This window comes from Canis aureus, chromosome 9, assembly GCF_053574225.1.
Source record: "Canis aureus isolate CA01 chromosome 9, VMU_Caureus_v.1.0, whole genome shotgun sequence".
Classification (NCBI taxonomy): domain Eukaryota; kingdom Metazoa; phylum Chordata; class Mammalia; order Carnivora; family Canidae; genus Canis; species Canis aureus.
The window spans coordinates 68,024,193-68,046,056 of record NC_135619.1 but is presented as its reverse complement, the minus strand read 5'-3'; the positions used below and the strand labels follow the sequence as shown (position 1 = coordinate 68,046,056).

Here is a 21,864-nt window from a genome sequence, read left to right as displayed (position 1 = left end):
GTTTGGCCTGGGCTCTCCACACTCATTCAGACCTGCATCCATGCTTCTTTGTCCAGCCCTGGCCTGGATGTCTCTGTCCTATTCCAGGCCTGCCCAAGCACACACCTCTTCGGGGAAATTTCCTGGGACCCCCTGCTCCTCATAGACTCCAAACAACTGGTAACTTTTGCTGTGAGCACCCCCACATTACAGCTTGCCTCTACTGTAGATGATGGGACCCCACTCACTTCCTTCATCTGAGAAGACACTTTAGAGCAGTCAACAACCTGGAATCACATCTCATTCCTGCTCTCGCTGGCTATGCGCTTGGACAAGGCAGGTGGCCTCCCTGAGCCACATCATCTCCAGCTTGCAAAGGTATAAGCAGGAAGAGTGGCCTGTAGGAGGCTCAGGACTGCATGGCACACGCCAGGCTGGGAGCCCGCTGCTGGCACATGTCAGCCCTTCCTGCTGCTCAATGTGCATGGTGCTGCCACTAGGTCACCTCTGCGGACTCCTTAATGCCCATGGGCCCCCAGTGTGCATCCCTAGACTGAATCAGGTCTACCACCAAAGTCTTAATTGCATTTGGCAAAATGAAAAAGCTACGAACAACACACATTGATTGTTTAATTAATTAAACTTAATTAAATGAATTAATTAGAAACAACTAATTTGGGGGGGTGGTGATGCCTGGGCGGCTCAGGCAGGTAAGAGGCTGACTTAGGCTCAAGTCATGATCTCAGGGTCAAGGATGGAGACCCACGTCGGGCTCTCTGCTCAGTGGGGAGTCTAGTTCTCCCTCTGTCTCTTCCCCCTGCTTGGTCTCTCTCTCTCTCTCTCTCAAATATATAAATAAAATCTTCTCAAATAAGTAAAAGCCTTTCTGAAAAGCTTATTTTGAAAATTCTGACGTTAAGGTCTTCCTTTTTTGCTCTTACAGGATTTTATTTTTAAGTAGTCTCCACACCCAACGCAAGCCTCCAACGCACAAGCTCAAAATCAAGAGTCACATGCTCTATGGCTGGAGCCTGCTGGGCACCTCCCTCCCCAACCCCTCATTTTTCTTATTATTTACCGTACCATGGGGGTAACACAGGACAAATTAAAGTTTCACAATTTCATGCAATTCTTAGATTAAATAAATTTCCTCACCTCTGCACATCAAAAGGCTGGCCACTGTAACCCTAAGGTGAGCCAGTTTGGAGGCGCGGTGCAGTGAAGGCTCTGCTTCTTTCTCTACACCCCAGGACCCCATCCCTGAGCAACCCCCCACGGCCTCTGAGGACAGGCAGCTCACCCACCACATGACCCCACCCAACCCGGCCACAGCTGTTTAGACCGGAGGGGCCCCCCACTCTAGCCCCACTCCGCTCAGCATCCCTCCTGGGAACCTAGGCCCCCAGCAGAGGACGTGTGTTGGGAGGTCAGTCCGCAGTAGGGCTGAGGCTGCTGTTTTGGGGTGAGCATTAGTTGCTATATGCTCAGAAGTGCAGGAAGAGACGGCCAGCATTGAGGGTGAAGGTAGCGTGGCCAGGGCCAGGTGGTGAGATGGGACCCTGCAGGTGGATGAGAAGGAAGGTGTCCTGGCAGCTGCTGCAGATGCTCCTGTGACCATCTCTCCTTGGCCAAGCCAGACTTCACTGCTCAAAAATCTCCCATTGCTTATAAAATTCATGTGTTGATTGTTCTGTCTTCGTACACCTCTAGTTCCACGAGGACAGAGACCTGGTAAGTCTTGCTAGCATAGGTGCTCAATGAAGCTTCTAGATGGATGAGAGGATGATGTGCAAGCTGGACAGCGGCGTTCTGATTCTTGCCCCCCCCTCCACGTGCCGGCAGCAGCCCCAGGGGGGAAGCCTTCTCTCTTGAGCTTGCAGGGAAAAGAGTGAGGAGCTCCCCAGGCTCAGCTTTCAGAGACAAGCCAGAAACCAGACAGTGGTGACCGCTCATGGGCTTACAGCAGGGAGGCCTCTGCTGAAGTCCCTTCCCATAAAGAGGGTCCACCCCCCCACCCCCAGGGCAGGGCCAGGCAAGAAGAGGCCCAGGGGCAGTGGGGACACCCTGTGCCCAGTCTGGAGATCAGCCCAAGGGACACAGAAAAGAGTCTGGGGTTCACAGTCCAGGAGAGGGGGGTGGCCTGTGACATGGGGACCAAAATAAAGATTGTAGTGCAAGGTGGGGAGGGCAGGCAAGGAGAGGAGGGGAGGACACAGGGCAGGAGGAGGAAGGAGGGCGAGGGGGGTGGGGGCAGGGGAGAGAGAGGGGGTAGGGAGAGGAGGTGGGAGCAGCCCCGCCATATCCGCGAGGGGTCATAAGCACAGCACCCAGGGCCCATGAAGAAGATGCTTCCATTTCTTTTAAAATCAGAAAAAGAAAAGTAATTTTAGTTATAAGGAAATACTTTAACATATACCATTAAAATATTCATCTTTATATCAGCTTAATCGTCACATGATTTTTAATACTTTCTTAAGGAAGAAGGGGCCCATGGAGACGAGAGTGCCTAAGGCCCCAGAAAGTGAGGTCATGGCCCTGGTGAAGGAAAAGGAAGCGGAGGGGAGGGGAGGGGAGGAAAGGGGGGGAGAGAAGGGGGGAGGTGGGGAGCTGGCTACATGGGGTCTGTACCACCAGTGCCTCTTTGAGCCAAAGGAGCAGAGCCTGTGCTCTTACACGGCTTTACTCGCTTCTTCGGGGGGATGCCTGGCAGGTGAACAGGAAAGGTGTGTGTGGGGGGGGGAGCAAGGTGCTCAAGCTGTTTATAAATGTCTGAAGGTGACAGGATGTGCACCGACCGCCAGAGCCACAGCCCACTCTACAGCTGTCGCCTACGCTGTGCAAGCCACCAACGCGCTCTGTGCGGGCTGAGCATGTGCTGCAAATACCCCGGCCCTCCCCCATCAAAAGACGGAGTCCAACTACCCATCCCCCCAAAGTGAGGGCCTCCAGAACTTGCTTCTAAGGAGCAGCATATGCCAGAAGGGATGGTGTGTGGTTCCTGAGGCAGGGCTGGAGAAGGAGGTACAGACAGACGCCCAGCTCGCTCTTTCCTGGAGCAGGTGTACTGGAAGTCAGGCTGGCCTGGCCAGCTGTGCTGGAAAAACCCCACAGAGAGGCCACACAGGGTTGGAGGAGCCTCCCCATGCCCCCAGTCTGGGATGGGGGTGAGGCAGATATGTGAGCGAGGAAGCCTTCCAGAAGATTCCAACCCCAGGCACAGTCTGAATGCAATGTCACGTGACGACTTCCACAAGAACTCCCTACCCAAGCCCAGGCAGCCCCTGGACTTAATAATAAGCCTAGTAACAAGCATAATAAATGATGAATGACTAGTGTTTGAGGCCACTCTCTGGAATATTTTATAGGCAGCAAAAAATACTCCCTAAACCTCAGTTTGCTTGTCTGTAAAATGGAAACAATAAAAGCACCTGCTTTATCCAGCTGTTGCTCAGATCACATGAAGCTGTCCCGGGAAAGCCCTCATTTCGCACAGAGTCTCCACCCAGAGGAAGCACTGGTACATTAAAGCTCCGACTATCACTCACTCATCATCATGGCCATCGTCCGTTAGGAGAGAACGGGGCTCAGAAAGACCAGCAGAAATGGACAATTGCAAACCGCCCAAGAATCACACGGTGACTTAGATGCTCCACGGTCTGACCCTGAGAACAGCTTCAAATAAAAAGTGCATGCTCCTGGAAGTGGCTGTGACCGTAATCACAATGTCACTGAAGAACAGTCACTCCAGCCTGGGAGGCGCCAGGTCCTTGACCAGAAAAACAGGAGACACTGAGGTCAGGTGCTCAGAGTGTCCTCAGCAGTGGCAGCCCCTGTCTACCCGCGAGGCGGCCACACACCTGCCACCATGTATGGCTCTGCTCCCCCCTTTTATCAAAAGTCATTAAAGTGGTGACACCTACGACACGTGCCAGCGGGCAGGTTACCTTTGTCCCAAGTTGCAGCACCGTGTGGAGCTCCAGAGATTATTCACCTAATGCACCTGTTTACTAAGTCTGGGGGTGATAAACCTGGGGAGGTTTGCAAACTATGCCTCCACATTCGGCAGGCTGGGCTGTGACAGTTTATGAAAGGGAACTACGCTTACAGATCTACCTAATAAAGCCTTGAAGGTTTTACTGTGTTGGAGGCAGCCTGCAGGACTGCCATCACCACCGGGAGAACCCGCCTGATAAGGCCAGAAGATTCCAACCCCAGGCACAGGAGAGCCAGGGTGCTCCCGATGCTCGGCTGGGTCAGGGTCGAACAAGCCCCTCCCCACACAGCACCCCTCACTAGCCACTAAGGTGCCTGGAGCAGCCAGGACTGGGCCAGCTCTGTCCCTGATGCTGGGGATCCAGGGGACACACGATTGTAAGGAGACAAGAGGCACGGATGGTGATGCCACAGGGCAGTTTGTGCCACATCTGGCAACGTCCAAGGAGCTTTGAGAGCCAGTGTCACAGGCTTTCCTGGGACATTTGACAGGGCTTTTCATGATACCCAGAGCTCCAGAGACCTCAGCCTCATTTCTTTCCCTGCCCAGACCCTGAGAACCGTCCTAATTTCCTCCCTTATTGCTCTTTTCTTGCATTAAATATCCACACAGGCTTCAGAATCCAAAGGCGTGAAGAAGGGACCAGAGATGTAGGTGTCATGCCCAGTCCCCTCCAACACAGGTCATCCAGGACCCTGGCTCTGGCCCTGGCTTCCAAGAGGAAAGGCAGAGGAACAAGGAGAAAGCCACGTCCTCCCTGCCTGGTTGGTGGCAAGGCAGTGTGAGTACAAACTGTCCGCTGCCACGTGGACACCTGCCAACGCTGGGCATTGGCCAGCCTCAAAGATCATGACTGACTCCGGAATGATTTGGTGCCCTGCTCGGCTACAAGCCCACTGTGCAACCTTGGGCCAGCAGCCTCACCTCTCTGGGCCTCGTCTGCTGACCTATAAATGGGGCCAATGACAGGGTGGAGCTGCCTTCCCTTCCTGGGCCCACATTCTGGGGCAGTGCACTCTCAGGCCCACGGCAGCTCTTCACACTGCCCCAGAATGCTTTGCCCTTGGCATGATTTGGCAGTCGGCCTGTCCCAAGGAAAGGCTCTTTGCCAGGGCCAACTCCCCAGAATCGGCTAAGAATTTACCCACTGGCCTGTGGAACATGCTTCTTTTTCTTCTCTCTCTCCTCCCCCCTTAACAATGAGAAGGTGGAGGTGGAGGACCGAGGTGAGATAAACACCAGTGACCCCTGGAACCTTCTTTGTGTGTCATCTGCCCCGCCAGGTGTGCAGAAGTCAACACCCTGCTGAGCATGATGATCTCAAAGCAAACGGGCGCTGAGTGGCACACACTTTGGCTCCTGACACTGACTCTGTTTCCCACCCATTCAGCCCACTGCAGGGGGAAGCTCAGGGACGCTGGCAGGCGAATGCATTCCCTGGAATCTCTCAGCCGTGGATGTAGGCCTGGGAGCATTGTTTGGAGGCCAGGAGCAGCCTGAATGTGTTCACAGAGGCGCAGGGAGACCCACAGCTCGGTGCATCAGGCTGGGACACTGCCCACTCCATTTCCTGTTGGCCAGAGTCCACCACGGCTGGGCAGCAAGTGAGCCAGCGGCTCCCTCACCTTGCCTCCCAACCCCAGCAGGGCCGGTGGAGCTGGGGTCTGGGCAGCAAAGCCCAGAGGATCGCTCAATAACTAGAGACAAGTGGAGCACAATTAAATGGCCTGGAGGTCCTCCCGCCAGCCCCCCCCCCCCACCGACAATCATGCTTACATCCACACAGTGTGTCTCCCTGAACATTTCATACACGTTCACTATAATACAGAAGTTACAGAGGGAGCATGAAACAGGATCACCAGCTAGCTTTTCAAAACCCACATCCTCACTCAAACACCTCCCATGGCTCCTCATCACTTAGAAGACATGGAACACTCCTCCTCCTAGCATTCAAGACCCACTCCCAACAGGCCAAGTCTGATGCACTTGCTGCTGTAGCCTGACACTATAGCCCCACGCCACCTCCTTGCTCATCCATCCCTGGCAGCCCAGCCTCTGCACATGTGCTCATACCTTCCCTTCTGGAATGCCCTTCCCCCTCATCTCCGCTGGACAAGTTGCTACTCGTCTCTCAAGGCTGATTGTCAGATGGCCCCAACGTCCCGCATCCAAACACACCTTTCCCACCTCTGCCTGTTAGCTCATACCAACCACTGTAATGAGCTACAGGTAGTTACATAACACATCTCCCAGCTATCTCGAGAGTCAGTTAAAGACAAGGAACACTTTGTCCACCGTCATCCCCGACACTACCCTGCCTGATGGACTCTCAGTGGAGGCTTGGTCAATGCTAACACAGCAGGAATTTGAAAAAGTACCAAAGCTCAGAGTGAAAGTGTCTCCTTCTGTAAGATTCAAGGAGAAGCATCTGCACCGGGCAGGGCCCAGAAAGAAGGATCTGAAGTTTTCACGGCCTTTTCTGTGTTGCTATACTGCTGGGCGGGCTGGTTTCAAGGGGACCCAAACCAGTGCCCTGTAGTGACCACATATCCCATCTACAAGACTCCTTATATCTTTTATATCTCTACCCAGTTATTCCCTCAGCTTGCCTTGGAGGCAAATCTTCCAAAATGGTCCATCTCTCACTCCCACTCACCATGCGATCAATATTTCTGAGTGCGGTTTGCTGTGCTTAACCCAGGACAGCCACTCCTGATGAATAGCCCGGAGCTCCTCCTCCCTAGTGGGAGAAGATAAGGGCCCAAGGAATAATGTCTAGGCCTCACTGCTCCCATCTGTAGGAAAGCCAAAGCAGGAGTCAGAGTAGAAAACCAAGCATTCTGCTCCTCTAGAGCTGCCATTTCTCTGGAGCATCATGGAGCCTAGAACAGTGCCTGAACAGAGGTGGTGCTCCCTGAGCATTTGCAGAGTTAAGGGGGGCAGGATGGAAGGACTACTAAGATTAATGGCAGCTAAAGGAACTGTCCAGCCCAAGGTAGGGGGAGATCCAGCCTATTTCTAGAAACTTCTTCTGAAAGAGATTTCTATATCCATTTTGATAATCCCATCCAGTAAAGAGGTACCCCCAAAATATGGAGCCCAGTTAAAGGGCTGCTCCTAAAACAACTTGTACTCTGGTAGAAGGCCTGGAAACTTGAGATCTGCCCCAGTGCACTTAAGCGTATCCATCTGCATGGGTTTTCACAGTAATGGTGGGTCAGAAAGTAGTTGCTCCTCAGGGGTGTTCCCTGCCCTCTGAGCACCCAGCCTCATCAGTTCCCAGTTCTCACGGGCTCTCGCAGAGTGAGTGCCTGCCAGCTGTGTGGTTTCAGGGACGGCACAGAAGCCAGTGTGGCTAGAAGGGCAGAAGCAAGGGGCTGGAGGCGGGAGAAACAGGCAGACTCAAGACCACCTCGGGCAGTGCATGGGGCCTTCCCAAAGTCCTCAGCCACCACTCTCGGGGAGACAGCAACATTGGGGAGCTCTGAACAGAGGAGGGTTGTGAGCTGGGGACCCACTGGAAAACAAACTATAGAGGGCAGGAGGGAAGCAGGAAGAGTGGCTAGAGAGGGGAGGGTGTTCTGGGTGGACCTGATGAGAGTGGCCAGCACGGGAGGAGTGTCACATTCTGAAGATTTTTACAGCAGGAGGGGCCATTAGTGATCAACCAGCCGTGAGAACCAGCGGATCTGGAATTTCATTGTGCCTGAGATAAGAATTACATGGAAGGTGTTAAAAATACAGACTCTGGGTCTGATTTAACGGGTCTGCAACAGGGCTCAGGCGTCTGTGCTTTAGTTAAGCTCCTGGGTGTGTTCATGGAACTGGTCCTGCAAACCACACTTGGGAAAAACCCTGCAAGGCCCAGTCCTTGCACCTGACAGCCCGGGAAGCCAGGGCAGGAACAGAGTGCGGCAGAGGCTTGTCGTTAGGAACCCAGGTGGGACAAAGAGAAGGCAGGCCTGACCCATAGGCGCCTGACTACCCCCCAGGCTCTTCCCACCAGCCCACTAGCCAGGAATTCCAGATTTTGAGCAAACTTCTGAAGGGCAGGCGGTGGCATCCCAGGCCTCAGAGAATAGGAGCCGTGTACGGACATACGGACACACTGCGGCTGTCTTGTCTCCCACGGCAGCCCCCATCCCCGCAGGGCCTAGAGCTGGTACTTAGTACACATGTGATCAACTGTTGACAACACCTGTCAGGCGGCAGAATGTCGGGGCTGGTCCCAGGGCTGAGGCAGAAGCAGAGGCAGGCACACTGGACCAGAGGAGACGGTGCCAGGCCTGGGCAGATGGACAGAGCAGCTTTCTGAGTCCACAGGGATGTCCTGGGGCAGGCCCGTGGACACGCAGCCCTGATGCAGAAGCAGCACAGGCATCTCCAGGGAATTTCAGGACCGAGGCAATGTCAACACTGTCAGTAAAACTGGCTGAGGACGGCCTCAGCATTCTGTTTTAGAAGCTGAGGGGACGGTGCCACTCCAGCTTTCTGGGTGGAGAATACGGTGCGCAGACTTCCATGCCTACCCTTAGGCTTCACATCTCAAAGCCAGGCTTACATTTTTAGAAGTACTCGATAACGCCCTCTCAGCAAGTGAACGGAGCTGTGCACACTCATAAATCATCTTCAGCTTGGGCACTGTGCTCTGAAGCCCCATTCATTTTACTTAGAAATATAAGACTTGTCAATATTGATCGTTAAGAAGATGCCGATGGCTGTTATCATCTACTTTCTGAATTAAAAGGAAATCGAGCCTCCTTCGGGGGTGGGGGGGGGGTGTCACATCGAGGCCATAATGAGCTAGAAGAGTCGACCTGTGGCAGAATGAAGCCGGGTGTTGGCCAGGATCTCAGACCACATTAGCAGACAGAGGCTGAGGAATTGGGGTGACCAAGGCCCTGGACGTGCCCTGTTTGCTTTTCTGCTTCAGGATGCTAAGGGAGGCACATATTAACTCATCACAGATTATCAAGAGCCTGAACCAAGTGGGAAAGCACTGACCACCCCCAAACACCACCACGGACCCCACGGTTCAGGCTTCAATAATGCTCGATCGCAGTAGCAGGTAGCCTCGCAAATTCTGAGCCATGCTGCTCTGCGCCTACCAGGAGGGCCTGTGAAAGTGTAGGCTTTAACCCCACGGAAAGTGCCCTGGTCACTGGCGCTCATCATAAGCCACCAGCACAGACGGCATAGAAAAATCTAAAACTCTTTAGTGATTTTATTCTTGGATTCTTGAAGCTGCAAATGGACGTTAAATCATTCCTATGACCACGTCCTAAATACTGTTCATTGTAACCACAGATCGCAACTCACAGACTTTGGTGGCCTCTCTCTCGCCCTACCCCGATGCCTCTGTATGGCTACTTTGGCATTTTTTGCCACTTAGCGGCCATATATATGTACTAGAAGTCTGGCCCGGAGCTGAAAATCCTGGGCATCTGTTCTCTCAAGGTTTGGGGGCAAAAGGTACAGACTCTATGGGTCTCCTGGGGGCCATGCAATGTTATTTCTAATTCATCGAATCAAAAAATTGTGCTGGCCACAAAGATGCTTTGGTATCTTACAGACGACAGATGAATCACAATGGAGTCTTCCAACACATTCTGTCTGCTTTATCTCGTTAATCAACTATCAGGAAACTTGGAAGCTCTTGGCAGATAAGCAGTTCCGTAATCCAGGAGAGACAGAGGGAGGGTCTTGTTTGTCAAGACGTCACTCACATGACGCGGGCAAGGCCTGCGTCAGGGCTGGCAGGATTTTAAGCTGAGGACAAAGAGAACCAGCCTGAGTATCGTTACTAGAATGTAGGGACAGGTGACTTCGGTGACTCCCTTACGACCTGGAAATCCTATGTCTGGTGCCTCCTGTTTGGGTATAGATGCCACTCATCCGGATCTGCAGGCCGATCGGCAAAGGCCAGCAGCAGCCCTACAAACCTGTGTGGACTTCTGGCCGCTGGAAAAGCCTGTGACAAAGGCATCTCTATTTGCTGGCTTGAAAAGTTCTTCAAAACCTGCATTTCCTCCAAGTCCTGGAAATTCTTAAAAGCTGCAGCCGAACCTTGAAATTCTGGTATATGTTCCTCCTATTTCCTTCTGGCTCATTGTTTAGGGAGGATTAACCTGTGTGGCATCTTGGAGGAGCAGTCACACTCCTTTGAAAAGCTTCTCTTACATAACTTTGATTCTGGGGCCCTTTTAAGAGGTGCAGGCTAGCAACGCCTTCCGAAATGTCCTACGTGCCAGCGTGTGATCACTTCCCACAGAACCCCAGGGTGACACAAGACCTAGGGGAGTTATTTTAGCTTCCCCCAAAGAACTACCAACGCTAACCCTTTTTTGGGTAACACTTGGCTTATCTCTAAACACCTCCGCAATCTAACACATCTGGCACGGAGTTAAAATCCCAGCAAAAATCCAAACAAAAATCCCAGCAAATTCAAAATTCTCTGAATAGTCAAATCACCCCCAGAGGTCACCCGCGTCAAATTCTTGCATGCTTTCTCAGTGCCATGGTGTTGTTTAGAAATTTGGGATGAAAGGACACAATGTGGTTGCCAGGCACATTGCAGTGATGGTGGCAAACAAGGGGTGGTGCGGGTGGCTTAATTTGAAATCCTGTGTGGTTCTGGAATTCACTAACTGTGCGGGTCTGAGCGACACACTCCAGGGGACCATCTCTCGAGCCCCGGGCTCCTCATCTAGAACGGGAGGTTGGTGACGTCTCCTCTGCAGAGAAGATGGGGTGTTTGAGGACTGCTGGTTCCCTTCCCCGTCATCTCCTTCCCTACCCTCTGTACCTGCTGGTGACTGCGGCTCTGCTAAGGAGCCCGACCTCAGACACCAGACTACTTCAAGTGTTACCAGGAAGCCCGCACAGAGAACCCGGCAAAAACACCCCTGCCAAATCTATGAACTTCTCACCATCTTTCAGCTTCGGCTGAGTTCAAGGCTCTAATTAAAGTACTTTCCATTTTCAAAACAACTGCAAACAGTAATTACATACTTCCCCTCCTTACCTTCCAGGAACAGCCTGAGATGGAGGCAGAGTCTCAGAGTCTCCAGGACCTCAAGTTACACACACAGAACGTCATGTTCCTCCTACCCCAATGACCCAAATTACATACAGGCTCCTGCGGCTCCGGCCACATGGACCCTAGAGAGGGTCACAGCTCACTTGAGCCCTCTCGGATGGGTGTCAGACTCCACGGTGCTGGGGACACTGGCATAATTGCCTTGAGGATGAAAGCCCCATCATCACACATTCAAGGTAGAGTCCCCACTTAGGGTAATAAAGAGCATGTTTTATCATGACTAGTTCTCCTTACTGTGTGTATGGAAGTCTAATTGGAATCGTTACATAATCTTAAAGTACGGAGCATTCTGGAGCTATTAATAACCAGCTGCATCCCAATCCGAGGATTGTTCAAGCTCAGAGTTGGAGAGATCACCTTTTACTAATGCGCGCACACACACACACACAGACACTTGCACATGGACACATGCAAACGTACACGCTCACTGCAGGTATGTAAAACGATGTCCTGAGAACCTGAAACATTTGTTCAAAGTCACAGAGCCAGGAACAAATCCCACGTTCCCCGGCCTCTGGCGATGTTCCTTTCACCTGCACGTCCCATAGGTACCTTCATACATCCTTAACGTTGCACAAACCCCCAGCACCCTCTGGGTTCTCAGGATGCTGGGTATGTCAGCTCTGAGCAAGACGTCATGGCCTAGACTCCCGATTCAGAGATGGGATGCCAACAAGAGAATGCCTCATTGTTATGCCTTTGTGATACAAACCCATCCTGTCATCCCAAAAGAAACTGAGGCACCCAAAATATATTTGCACATGAAGCCTCTGTATGTATGCTGTGCACGAGCTCAGCCTTAAAGATCTTCCAAAAAAGAGATGGGTTTAAGGCAAACCCAAAATTGAAAAGGGAGAATTTATTCTTGATGGTACATTTTCATGCTGGGGAAAAGAAAATGGGAAAAAAATGGGAAAGAAGTGATGAATTAAAAATAAAATTATCAGGAACAGGAGTAACGTTTTACTGTGTGACCTGGCTTTGGGTGTCAGTAGTGTGAATTACGACATAAAAATTGTTCTTTCATAATGACACAATCATTTCTAAAAGTAACTCAACAAAGATTGTTTCTCTGCATTCCTGTTTATACAAACCTGCCCAGCTAGCTACTCTGAGCTGAAACACACAACACCCACCCACCATGCTGGGAGATTAAGCCCAATATGAGATGCATTACTTGCTGTTTGCAGACCCTATGAGCTTGTCAAAATAAAAGCTTTGCTCTGGTTTTGTGAATCTGAAGCAGTCACAAAACCCACTGGGAGCTTAGTTTCTGAGAAAAAGGTGAGACATGCCCATTTCACTTGGGATTCAGTAACACTTTAAAAGGCTCATTAATCCACATCTTTAAAAGACCTATGACAACCCTATCAAGGGCCCATAGGTCAAGTTGATGGATGTAGCTGCAACAGGCACAGAGCAAGGCAGAGTCTAAACATCCTTATGGCCACCTTTTCTGTCACAGTCCCACTGTGTCCCTGCTGAGGTGGGCTGCACCTGTCACTAATATAACCAGCAATCAATGGAGTGGGGGGATTCTAAAAATCAATTCATTTACGTGGCTAATTGTTTAGGCTGAGAAGGCCTTACCTATTTAACTAAGATGGATTCTTGCTGGAAGGGACAGGCAGGCTCACCAGCTTGCCACTTTCTAGCCAGCTGGACTTCTAATTGATTTTATTGTATTTTATCAGTTCCTAGAGGCCAATGTCATTTCTCCCAATGAAAAGCCTAATCTATCCCATAACCCTAATCTGGCACCTTGGGACATTTTATAGCCACCATGCTTTAGACTAATAATCCACCAGGGCACCGCTCAGCCTTCCTTCCCTCCGAGTGGAACCTGAATCTTGCAGCTCCCCCCTTTGACCACGTCCTCTTCTTGGAAATCAACAGCTTATTCAGTGCAGAGCTATGCATCCAAATGTGTATGTCTCATGAGCTCACACATCTCAGTTCAGGCCAGTAACCCACTCTCGGCTTGCAGGACTGTTTAGTTGGAAAAGAACTGAGAGGTCATCCAGTCCGACTCTGGAGAATGGGGAAACTGAGCCCCCGGTCTGCTACAGGCTTTCCCTGCACTGATACCAACACTGTACCTGTCGTGGAGACCACCACCACCAAGCCTAACACTTGGACATGTGATCAATTAAACAAGTCGTTCGGACCTGGACCAAACAATTCTGGGTGGTTTTCCCCCTTCAGTGTCGGCCCAAAGGCACTTAAGCAAACTGAAAAGCTCCAAGCTGGAGAACTGGGTACAGGCAGAAAGCCCCATGTCTACATCAAGTCCCCTCCCCGTTTCTTCTGGGCTGGCCAGTGTGAAGTTCTGCTGCCACAGAGGGTTGGCAAGTGTGAGCCGAGAGAGAATTTCGGCTGGGGTCGGCTCTGGAACGGTGGCCATCTGGGATTAGCCCCAGTGCTTGTTAAGTAACCATCTCTAAGACTTACACAATCAGGGGCAGGCAGCCTTGATTAGCCCTCACCCCACAGAAAGGTTTAGGACATGCTTCTGAGGCTGAGCAGTGCCGGCAGGCACAGCCTAGAAGGGGCTCGGGAGAGGAACCAAAGCCTGCCCTTGGCCTCCTTGAAGAGGCCGGAGAGAAACAGGATCACAGGAAAGAGAGCACCCAGGGAACATGTTATCCACCCCCCCTTAACTAAGAGAAGTAATCTTATGCTTATAGTTCACACGAATGGTTAGCCACGCCACGGAGGAATGGACAAAAAAAATATATGCTATGGGCAGTTTATTTCCCCCCAAGCAGATACTGACGGGCACAAGTGCTTCCACACACATGCAACGACTCCAGAAGGAGGCAGTTAGTAGAACTGGGACAAGTGTGCTTGCTACAAAGGGGTCAGGCTGGCAGAAAGAGTTCCCTCATTTTCAATCCTGGCCTCTCGCATCCTGGCCTTGTGACCTTGATTGAGTCATTCAACCTCTCCGGGCCTCAGTTTCCAAATCTGAGCCACGGAACAAGGGGAGCCGACTTCCCTGGGTGTTTCGGAGGCACGCTACCCAGCACAACTCGGACACCCATTACGTAGTCACTATACACGAGTCGTCTCCCCCACAAATGAGGTGTCCCCCCCACCCCACCCCGACCCCCAGAGGAGTCTGAACCAAGATGCATATATCCTTCTCTGGACCAAACAGGTCTCCTGCCTGCGTGTCAAGCCCGCATCGGCCTCCCCGATGGCACAGGAGAGCCCGGGGTCCGAGGGCGCCCTGGAGGTTCAGCCTCCCAGGCAGGGTTTTGGGGATAGAAGAAATGGAGGGGGTTCAAGGGGAAGCCCCGCAGGCTCCCAGGCTCTCGGTGGGGGCCGGACAGGGGGCTCAGGGGAGGCCTCCGGGCCGGGCTGAGGGGCTTTGTTCCCGAGGCGGAGGGCCTGGCTTACCGAGCAGCGCATCCGGAGGCGGGCGGGGGGCGCGCGGGGCACGCAGCAGAGCCACAGCCCGGCCGGGGCCCGGGGCGCCGGAGCCGGAGGAAGGCGAAGAGCAGCAGCAGGAGGAGGAGGAGGAGGAGGAGGAGGAGGCTGCCGCGGGCTCCTGCCTCATTCTCCCGGGCAGCGCCGACCCGCTGGCCGCCGCGGGCTGGGGCTGGCCGCCGGGCCCCGGAGCCCGCGCGCGCCGCTCATGTCCCCGTCCGCCGCTGGCGAGGTGTGCGCGCAGCCGGGTCCTCTCCGTCTCCGGGCGGCGCCCCGGGGCTCCTCATGCCCCGCGCAGGGGCTCGGCGCGAGGACCTGGGGGGGCAGCGCCGAGGGGAAGAGAGAAAGAGAGCGTGAGAGCGCGCAGGGCTGCACCCGGGGGCCGGGGGCGGCGGGCGCCCCGCAGGACCGCGCGCCCCACCCACCGCCCCGCTGCGCGCCGGCGGGGCGCCGAGCCCCAGAAACTTTAGCACATGGCCTGCAGGTGCCCGGCTCCGCGCGCGCCCCCCTCCCTCCCCGCCGCGGCCCCCAGCCCGGCTTACCGGCGGCCACGGCGCCCGGGGACCGCGGCGGGGGGGCGCCCACCCGGTGCGCCCCGGCTGGGGAGGAGCGGGGCGCCGGCGGCGGCGGGGTCCCCGCCTGGGAGGGACACCTGGGCGGCGGCGCCCCGCGCGGCTGGGGGGGGCGCCCCTGGAGGGCCGGCGCGCGGGTCGGGGTCTGCAGCCCCGCGGGGAGGCGGTCCGTGCGCCCCTCCCGCGCCCCGCGGCGCGGCTGCTGACGGCGCGCGGGCTTCCCCGGCCGCGGGTCTGCGGAGCCAGCCCCGTTACCTAGCGACTCGCTCCGGGGAGCCCACGCTGACGCGCGCGACGAGCCGGGCTGCGGCAGCCGAGGGGAGGGGAGGGGAGGGGAGGGGAGGGGGAGAGGAGGGCGGGCGGCTGCGGCCGGAGCTCCTCCCTCCGCCTCCCCACCGGCGCTGGGGAGGGGGCCCCCGGGAAGACGCGGCCTCAGCCGGGCCGCAGGGCGGAGGGGGCAGGCGCGCACCCGGGAGGCGCGGAGATGCTCCTTCGCCTTCCCTGGGGACGCAGCAGCAGCAGGTGGCGGCGTGGCCGGCTGAGGCCCAGCGCCCCGAGGCGCGCGGAGATGGGCCCGGCCGGGGCGGGAGAGCGGCGAGCGTGGCTGTGGGCGCGTGGGTGTGTGTGACACGCTCCCACCCACGTGGCGTGCATGGGGAGCTGAGGACGCGAGTGAAGGAGGAGCCTCCTTCTTCCTTGGTCTCCCTCCCTCCTTCCTGGACATTTGCTCCTTGGATGACTGTCCCTTTATCATGGAAGCACAGGTCGCTCAGCTCCCTGCCCTGAGCTCCTCCTACCTTCCGAGAACAGGAGGTTGGGCATCTGCACGGCGATCAAACCGCCACCACCACGTCCCCTCCCGGGCCCTTGGTGATGCTTCCCCACCCCACCTCCCGTGTGCCCTTGTCCGCCTTGGAGACCCTGTAACCTGCTTTGCGGTACCTTTCCGGGTCTGCATTTGGGGCCTTCCAGACTGGGGTTTGCATATGGGCTCTTTGAATTGTCTGCAGTGTGTAGGATGCTCCTTAAGTTATTTAACATCTTCACTCACCTGGAGTGCTTGTCAGTGAGCTACAAAACTGCACTGAGATACTGCCTCACACCCCGCCTCAGAATGCCTAAAATTGACAGGTCAGGAAAGGACTGACATTGGAGAGGATGCCGAGAAACGGGAACCCTCCTCTTACACTGTTGGTGGGGATGCAAGCTGGTGCAGTCACTCTGGAAAACAGTATGGGGTTTCCTCAAAAAGTTAAAAATAGAGCCACCCTAGACCTAGCAATTGCATTACATACCCCAAAGATACAAATGCAATTTGAAGGAGCACCTGCACCCCAATATTTATTATAGCAATGTCCACAAGAGCCAAACTATGGGAAGAGTCCAGGTGCCCGTCAACAGATAAATGGATAAAGAAGATGTGGTATATATATATATATATATATATATATATATATATATATATATACACAGTGGAATATTAGTCATCAAAACATGAAATCTTGCCATCTGCAACGACATGGAGGAAACTAGAGGGTATTATGCTAAGCGTATTAAGTTAATCAGAGAAAGACAACCATCATATGATCTCACTCATAGGTGGAATTTAAGAAACAAAACAGAGGAGCATAGGGGAAGGGAGGGAAAATTAAACAAGACAAAATCAGAGAGGGAGACAAAGCATAAGAGACCCTTAATCATAGGAAACAAACTGAGGGTTGCTGGAGGGGGAGGGAGTGAGGGGAGGGGGTAACTGAGTGATGCACATTAAGGAGGACACGTGACGGAATGAGCAAAGGGTGTTATATACAATTGATGAATCCTTGAATTATTTCTGAAACCATTAATACTGAATTAAAATAAAAATACTGAATTTAAATAAAAATTTAAAAACCAAAAATAAATAAATAAACTGGGAGTGCTTGTCCCCAAAACTCCTACCTAAGTATTAGCATCTAAGGTGCTCCAAGAATGTGAACATGTGTCTGCTGTAAGGCACGTACAGCCCATCTCTTGGTCTTCTGGGACCTCATGAAAGCACACCCCAGCACCCAGGATATGGTGCTGTGACGTAGCAGGCGGGGACTGCTGCTTTTACAAGGTAACTTGCCCAAGTCCACTGGATGCTTCCAAGTAGAGCTGGGCCCAAACGTAGGCCTCCTGGTTTCCAGACTCTCATACCCTACCACTGCCCCCTCTTCAACAGTTGGGTGCAGGGAGACTCACTTCTCTGCTCCTCAGAATTCCTCCTATTCCTGCTACAGAATAGGAACCACTTGCCACCTCATCCACAGGACCAAGCTCATGCCCATTCCCCACCCTGCTATCCTTTCTTCCTGTCTGATATGGATGTGGGGGTAAAGGAGCAGAAGATGGACCCTACAGAGGATGAGGGGGATCCTACCTACCCAAGAACAACCCATACCCCAGCTGTGAATCTCCACAGGGCAGATCCCTCCCTTAGGGGCTTCGGGTAATATCAGGCCTGAGTGGGTTTTGATGGCCCAGTGACAGGATACTTCCTCCGATCATCATCATCATCATCATGATCATCATCATTGAGATGCCGTAACTCATGTTGAAAAACCCTGCAACCCCATCCAAACAGAAACCTGTATCTTAAGAAACCAGGGTCAAAGGCAACGCTCTCCTGGGAAAACCACTTTGCAGCTGAGCCGTGTGCAATGGTTGAGATTCAACATTTTCTTTTTTTTTCTTCTTTTTTTAAATGTTTTATTGGAGTTCAATTTGCCAACATATAGCATAACACCCAGTGCTCATCCCATCAAGTGCCCCCCTCAGTGCCCGTCACCCAGTCACCCACCTCCCTTTCCACCACCCCTTGTTCATTTCCCAGAGTTAGGAGTGAGTGTCAACATTTTCTAGTGAAGTTGGAAGCAACACCTCTAAATCCCCGATTAGATTTTTATTGTGGTTGACGACAGCCAGATAGCTGGCCCACTGGACTCTAGAAGGACGGTGTCCCAGTGCCATGGTGGCACCAGGTTCCTTCCTCACACACACTTCCCAACGTGCCAGTGTAACTGATACCTAATGGGTCACAGAACCTAGTGCTTCCAATGCCAAATGAGACCTCAGAGCTTGTATTCCACGTGCAACCAGTATCTGGGCCTCCACTATTCCGGAAAGCAGACAGCCTGTGGGGAATGGGATTTGACGGCATGAGCATCTCATGCACAGGACACAAAGATTTGAGAAACGCCAGCTGATGGTGTAGCCAAAGTGAACACGTTCGGTTCTCTGTGGTCTGTGTATGGGGCGTGGGGGAGGGGCAACATTGCTTCGTTGTGGTACATGCTTTTCTCCATAGAGGCTGATTTTAAGGAGGCCCACAAATCCTTAGGGCCACATCTTTCCGAGATGTCCATCAGCAATGCAGTGGAGGAACATCTCCCCAGATTTGTAAGCAGCATCCACTGAAGTCAGCACAGTGCTACAGTGCTAGGCACTAGGGATGCTAAGATGAGCCAAATGAGCCCTCTGTCCCCTGGGTCCTCCCCGGGGCATTTATGGAGGGCTGAACCCATACAGATGCTCCAGGCACCAACGGCTTTATTGACAAAAGCTCATTTTAACCTCACTGAAGCATATCAGGTAGGTCCATTCTCCCTTCTTTGAGGGAAGCTTTAAAGGCTTACATAGATTCCCTAAAGTTACACGGATGGCAAACAATGGACTTGGGAGTTGCAGCTTGGTCTCCCTGACCCCAAAGCCAACGTCCCTAGCCATTACCTTATTTTATCTGCCAGGCTAAAGGAAAATGGGGACAATAAAAATATAGAAAGTGGCTACGTGACATTTAGGATTACAAATGAGATGTGTGTGTCAAGCCCCCAGGGTAGTTCCTAGAACAGACTAAGCTCTCAACAAAAGATAACTGTCGTTGTCATTAGACCCTCAATTCTGCTTTGAAGTGATAAGCTCCATTTTTTTTTTTAAAAAAAAGATTTTATTTATTTGAGATAGAAAGAGATAGAAAAAACACGAGTGGAGGTGGGGCAGAGGGAGAAGCAGACTCCCTGGGGAGCAGGGGCCACAATGTGGGGCGGGGGGCTCGATCCCAGGACCCTGAGATCCTGAACTGAGCTGAAGGCAGATGCTTAACTGCCTGAAGCACCCAGGCACCCTGAGAAGCGTGGTCACATGAGTATGACAGAGTGCTACGTTTGGAGGCATAGACAAAAGTGACTATATCTACCTGCAGGGACTCAGCTGGCTACACACAAGCCGGTGGCCTCTGAATGGGGTGCGGGGGGTCTCTAGGCATGAGTAGGTGTTGGGTAGTGGAGAGAGCAGGATCAGGAGGCTTGTAGGTGGGAGAAGCACAGCGTTGTAAACAGCAGCCCACTTGGGCTGGGGCTGAGAGAGACCCAGGACAGGAACACAAGAGGTTGGACAGGAACTAGAGGAGGCCATGGCCTCTGTGAGTGCCGGGGAGCTGCAGGCAAGGCCACCCACTGGGCTGGATCTCTGGGGTGGCAAGTGGGGAGACACAGCAGACAAGGAGCCAGAGGACAGATCCCAGCCTGCAGGCCGCCAGACAACCAGCTATGCTTGGTGTCCTATCACTCCTAGGGACAATTGGGTCGTGATCCCTGCCAGCCTCAGCACTTTGCAGGGCCATTGTAGGGCCAGAGTCTACCACGAGGGTCACTGTGTGTGAGACAGGGCTTGGCCACCTGTACTGGGTACATGGCACGCGTGGGAGGCCTGATTGGTTCACCCATACTCAGGTTTTTTCCTACCACTCATTCATTCCTTTGTGCATTCATTCATTTGATAAATGCGTATTGAGCATTTACTATGTGGCCCGCCCTCTGCAGCCTCCAGGCTTCAGCCAGGAACACACTGAGGCCCCTGCCCTCCTGTTAGACCTGACAGAGACCCATCATCAGGATGTGTGGCAGGACTTGGCGTCAGTGCTGTGGGGCCTTCAGACTGCATGGTTGTAAGAGGCGCCCTTCCCTGGATTTCGGGGGTTGGGGAGGACTTCCTGGTGGAGAATTTTCTAAGATGGGAGGGAGTCAGCTGAGTGAAACGGAGTGGGTAGGGGAGAGAGAACTGAGAAAGCGGGGAATGTTCCATGCACAGGGATGGGAACCTGGCAGGGACCTGCAGGGCAATTGTGGGGCACTCCAAATACTAAAAACTAAGGCCTACTGAGAAATGTCAAATCTAGCCGTTAACTCGTAGAGAGCAACCATGTGTAGTCCAGCCAGATGAGCATTCGATGTGGGAGCACGGGAACCAGGTCTGGGAGGGAAGAAGGAAGGAATTCCTTAGAAATGGTTCAGGAAAAAAAAAAAAAAAAAGGTTCAGGAAAAGTCCGAAGCATAACTCCTCTTTAAAAATGAGTATCAGGGCGTCTGGGGAGCTCAGGGGATTAGTTGTCTTCCTTCAGCTCAGGTCATGACCTCAGGGTCCTGGGATCTAGACCCACGTTGTGGCGTGGGGGTGGGGTGGGGTCCCTGCTCAGCGAGGAGTCTGCTTCTCTCTCACTCTGATGGTCTCTGCTGCCCTTGCTGTCTCTCTCCCAAAGAAATAAATATCTTTAAAAATAAAATAAAATAAATAAAAATAAAAATGGATACCTCTGCTTGTTAACGACATCTTGGTTATTTACAGTGCTTTGTGGTTTTCCAGAACCTTCCACATCCCCTGTTTCACTGGCCCTCATCATGTACAAGGGAATTGTGTCAAGATGGTCCCTCAGCCTCAGCACTGATACCTGGCTGACCCCACGACTTGAACCTGGGGCTTCCTCCCTGGGTGGTCCGGTCCTGATAACCCCTAATAATTCTATCTGACTTCCTAGGGTTCACCCAACACGCCTGCCTCCCACAGTCCATGTCACCTGACTGTGTTAGCATCTCCAGCTTTCCTGGTCAGGAAGGGGCCTAAAGGGCGGCTTGCAGGGCTCATGCAGTGAGGCTGTGGACCCTGGGCTGAGCAGTAGGGTGAACCCTCTGCATTCTGCTCACAGGATGGCCTGGGTGAGGGACAGGGTCTGGGAGGGGGCAGAAAGAACAAGTAAGAAGAACCAGAGGAGGATCCAGCACCGTTTTTGTGCAGGAAAGGAGGTTTTGGGGTCTGAAATCTTCCTTTGCGACACCCATACTAAAGTGGTTATCAAACTGAGATCATCTAAGCAACCAAGCTCAAGAGGGTGTGAGAGACTTGACCAGGATAGTTGAGAATAGAGGAAACATCTGGAGACAAGGAAACAGACAACTTGGAAAGAGGGCATCGTCAACTTCCAGAAGCTGAGGGCATCCCTCATGAGAGTCAGTTTTAGGCTCCAGAGGGTCGATCTAGACCACCTTGGAGACAGTGGCTTTTTTCGGGATGAAGGAGAATGACAGCAGGGCAATGATGGGTGAAATCCAGCCTCTCTCACTACTTCTGTGAACAAAGTTTTGCCGGAACATTTCCTGCCCATTCCCTCATGTGTTGTCTATGGTGCTCTCGTGCTAGAAGAACCAAGTCGAGTATTTACTACAGAGACTATATGGCCTACTAAGTAAGCCAAATGGGTTTAGTGCAGAACAATTTGCCAACCCCTATGTGAGAGCAACTCCAATACCCAATGGGCTGCCTCATTAGGTGGTGAGCTCCCCATCTCTTGTAGCCTTCAAGCAAAAGCTGAAGTCCTATTAAGAGTGATGTGCCCAAGTGACCTTTAAAGTCCCTTTATGATGGTAAGAGTCCAGCAGTTAATGACTCAAATGACTCAATTAATTATTCAGATTTATTTGTTACCTGCCAAT

General features: G+C 52.9%; 1 protein-coding gene across 3 annotated transcripts in view; it reads right to left on the bottom strand.

Moving 5' to 3' along the window:
* The window catches only part of TUNAR (transmembrane neural differentiation associated intracellular calcium regulator), a 46,280-nt gene extending 31,480 nt beyond the window's left edge, over positions 1-14,800 (bottom strand). The window contains exon 1 of one of the 3 annotated variants that reach the window (XM_077910483.1): positions 14,475-14,800. In XM_077910483.1, coding sequence (XP_077766609.1) covers positions 14,475-14,486 — 12 coding nt within the window. In that variant the 5' untranslated portion in view covers positions 14,487-14,800. Of the gene's footprint in view, positions 1-9,543; positions 9,563-10,997; positions 11,020-14,474 lie in introns of those variants that run through there. The other 2 variants (XM_077910485.1, XM_077910484.1) reach the window with 2 other exon arrangements.
* Positions 14,801-21,864: the final 7,064 nt, after the last annotated feature.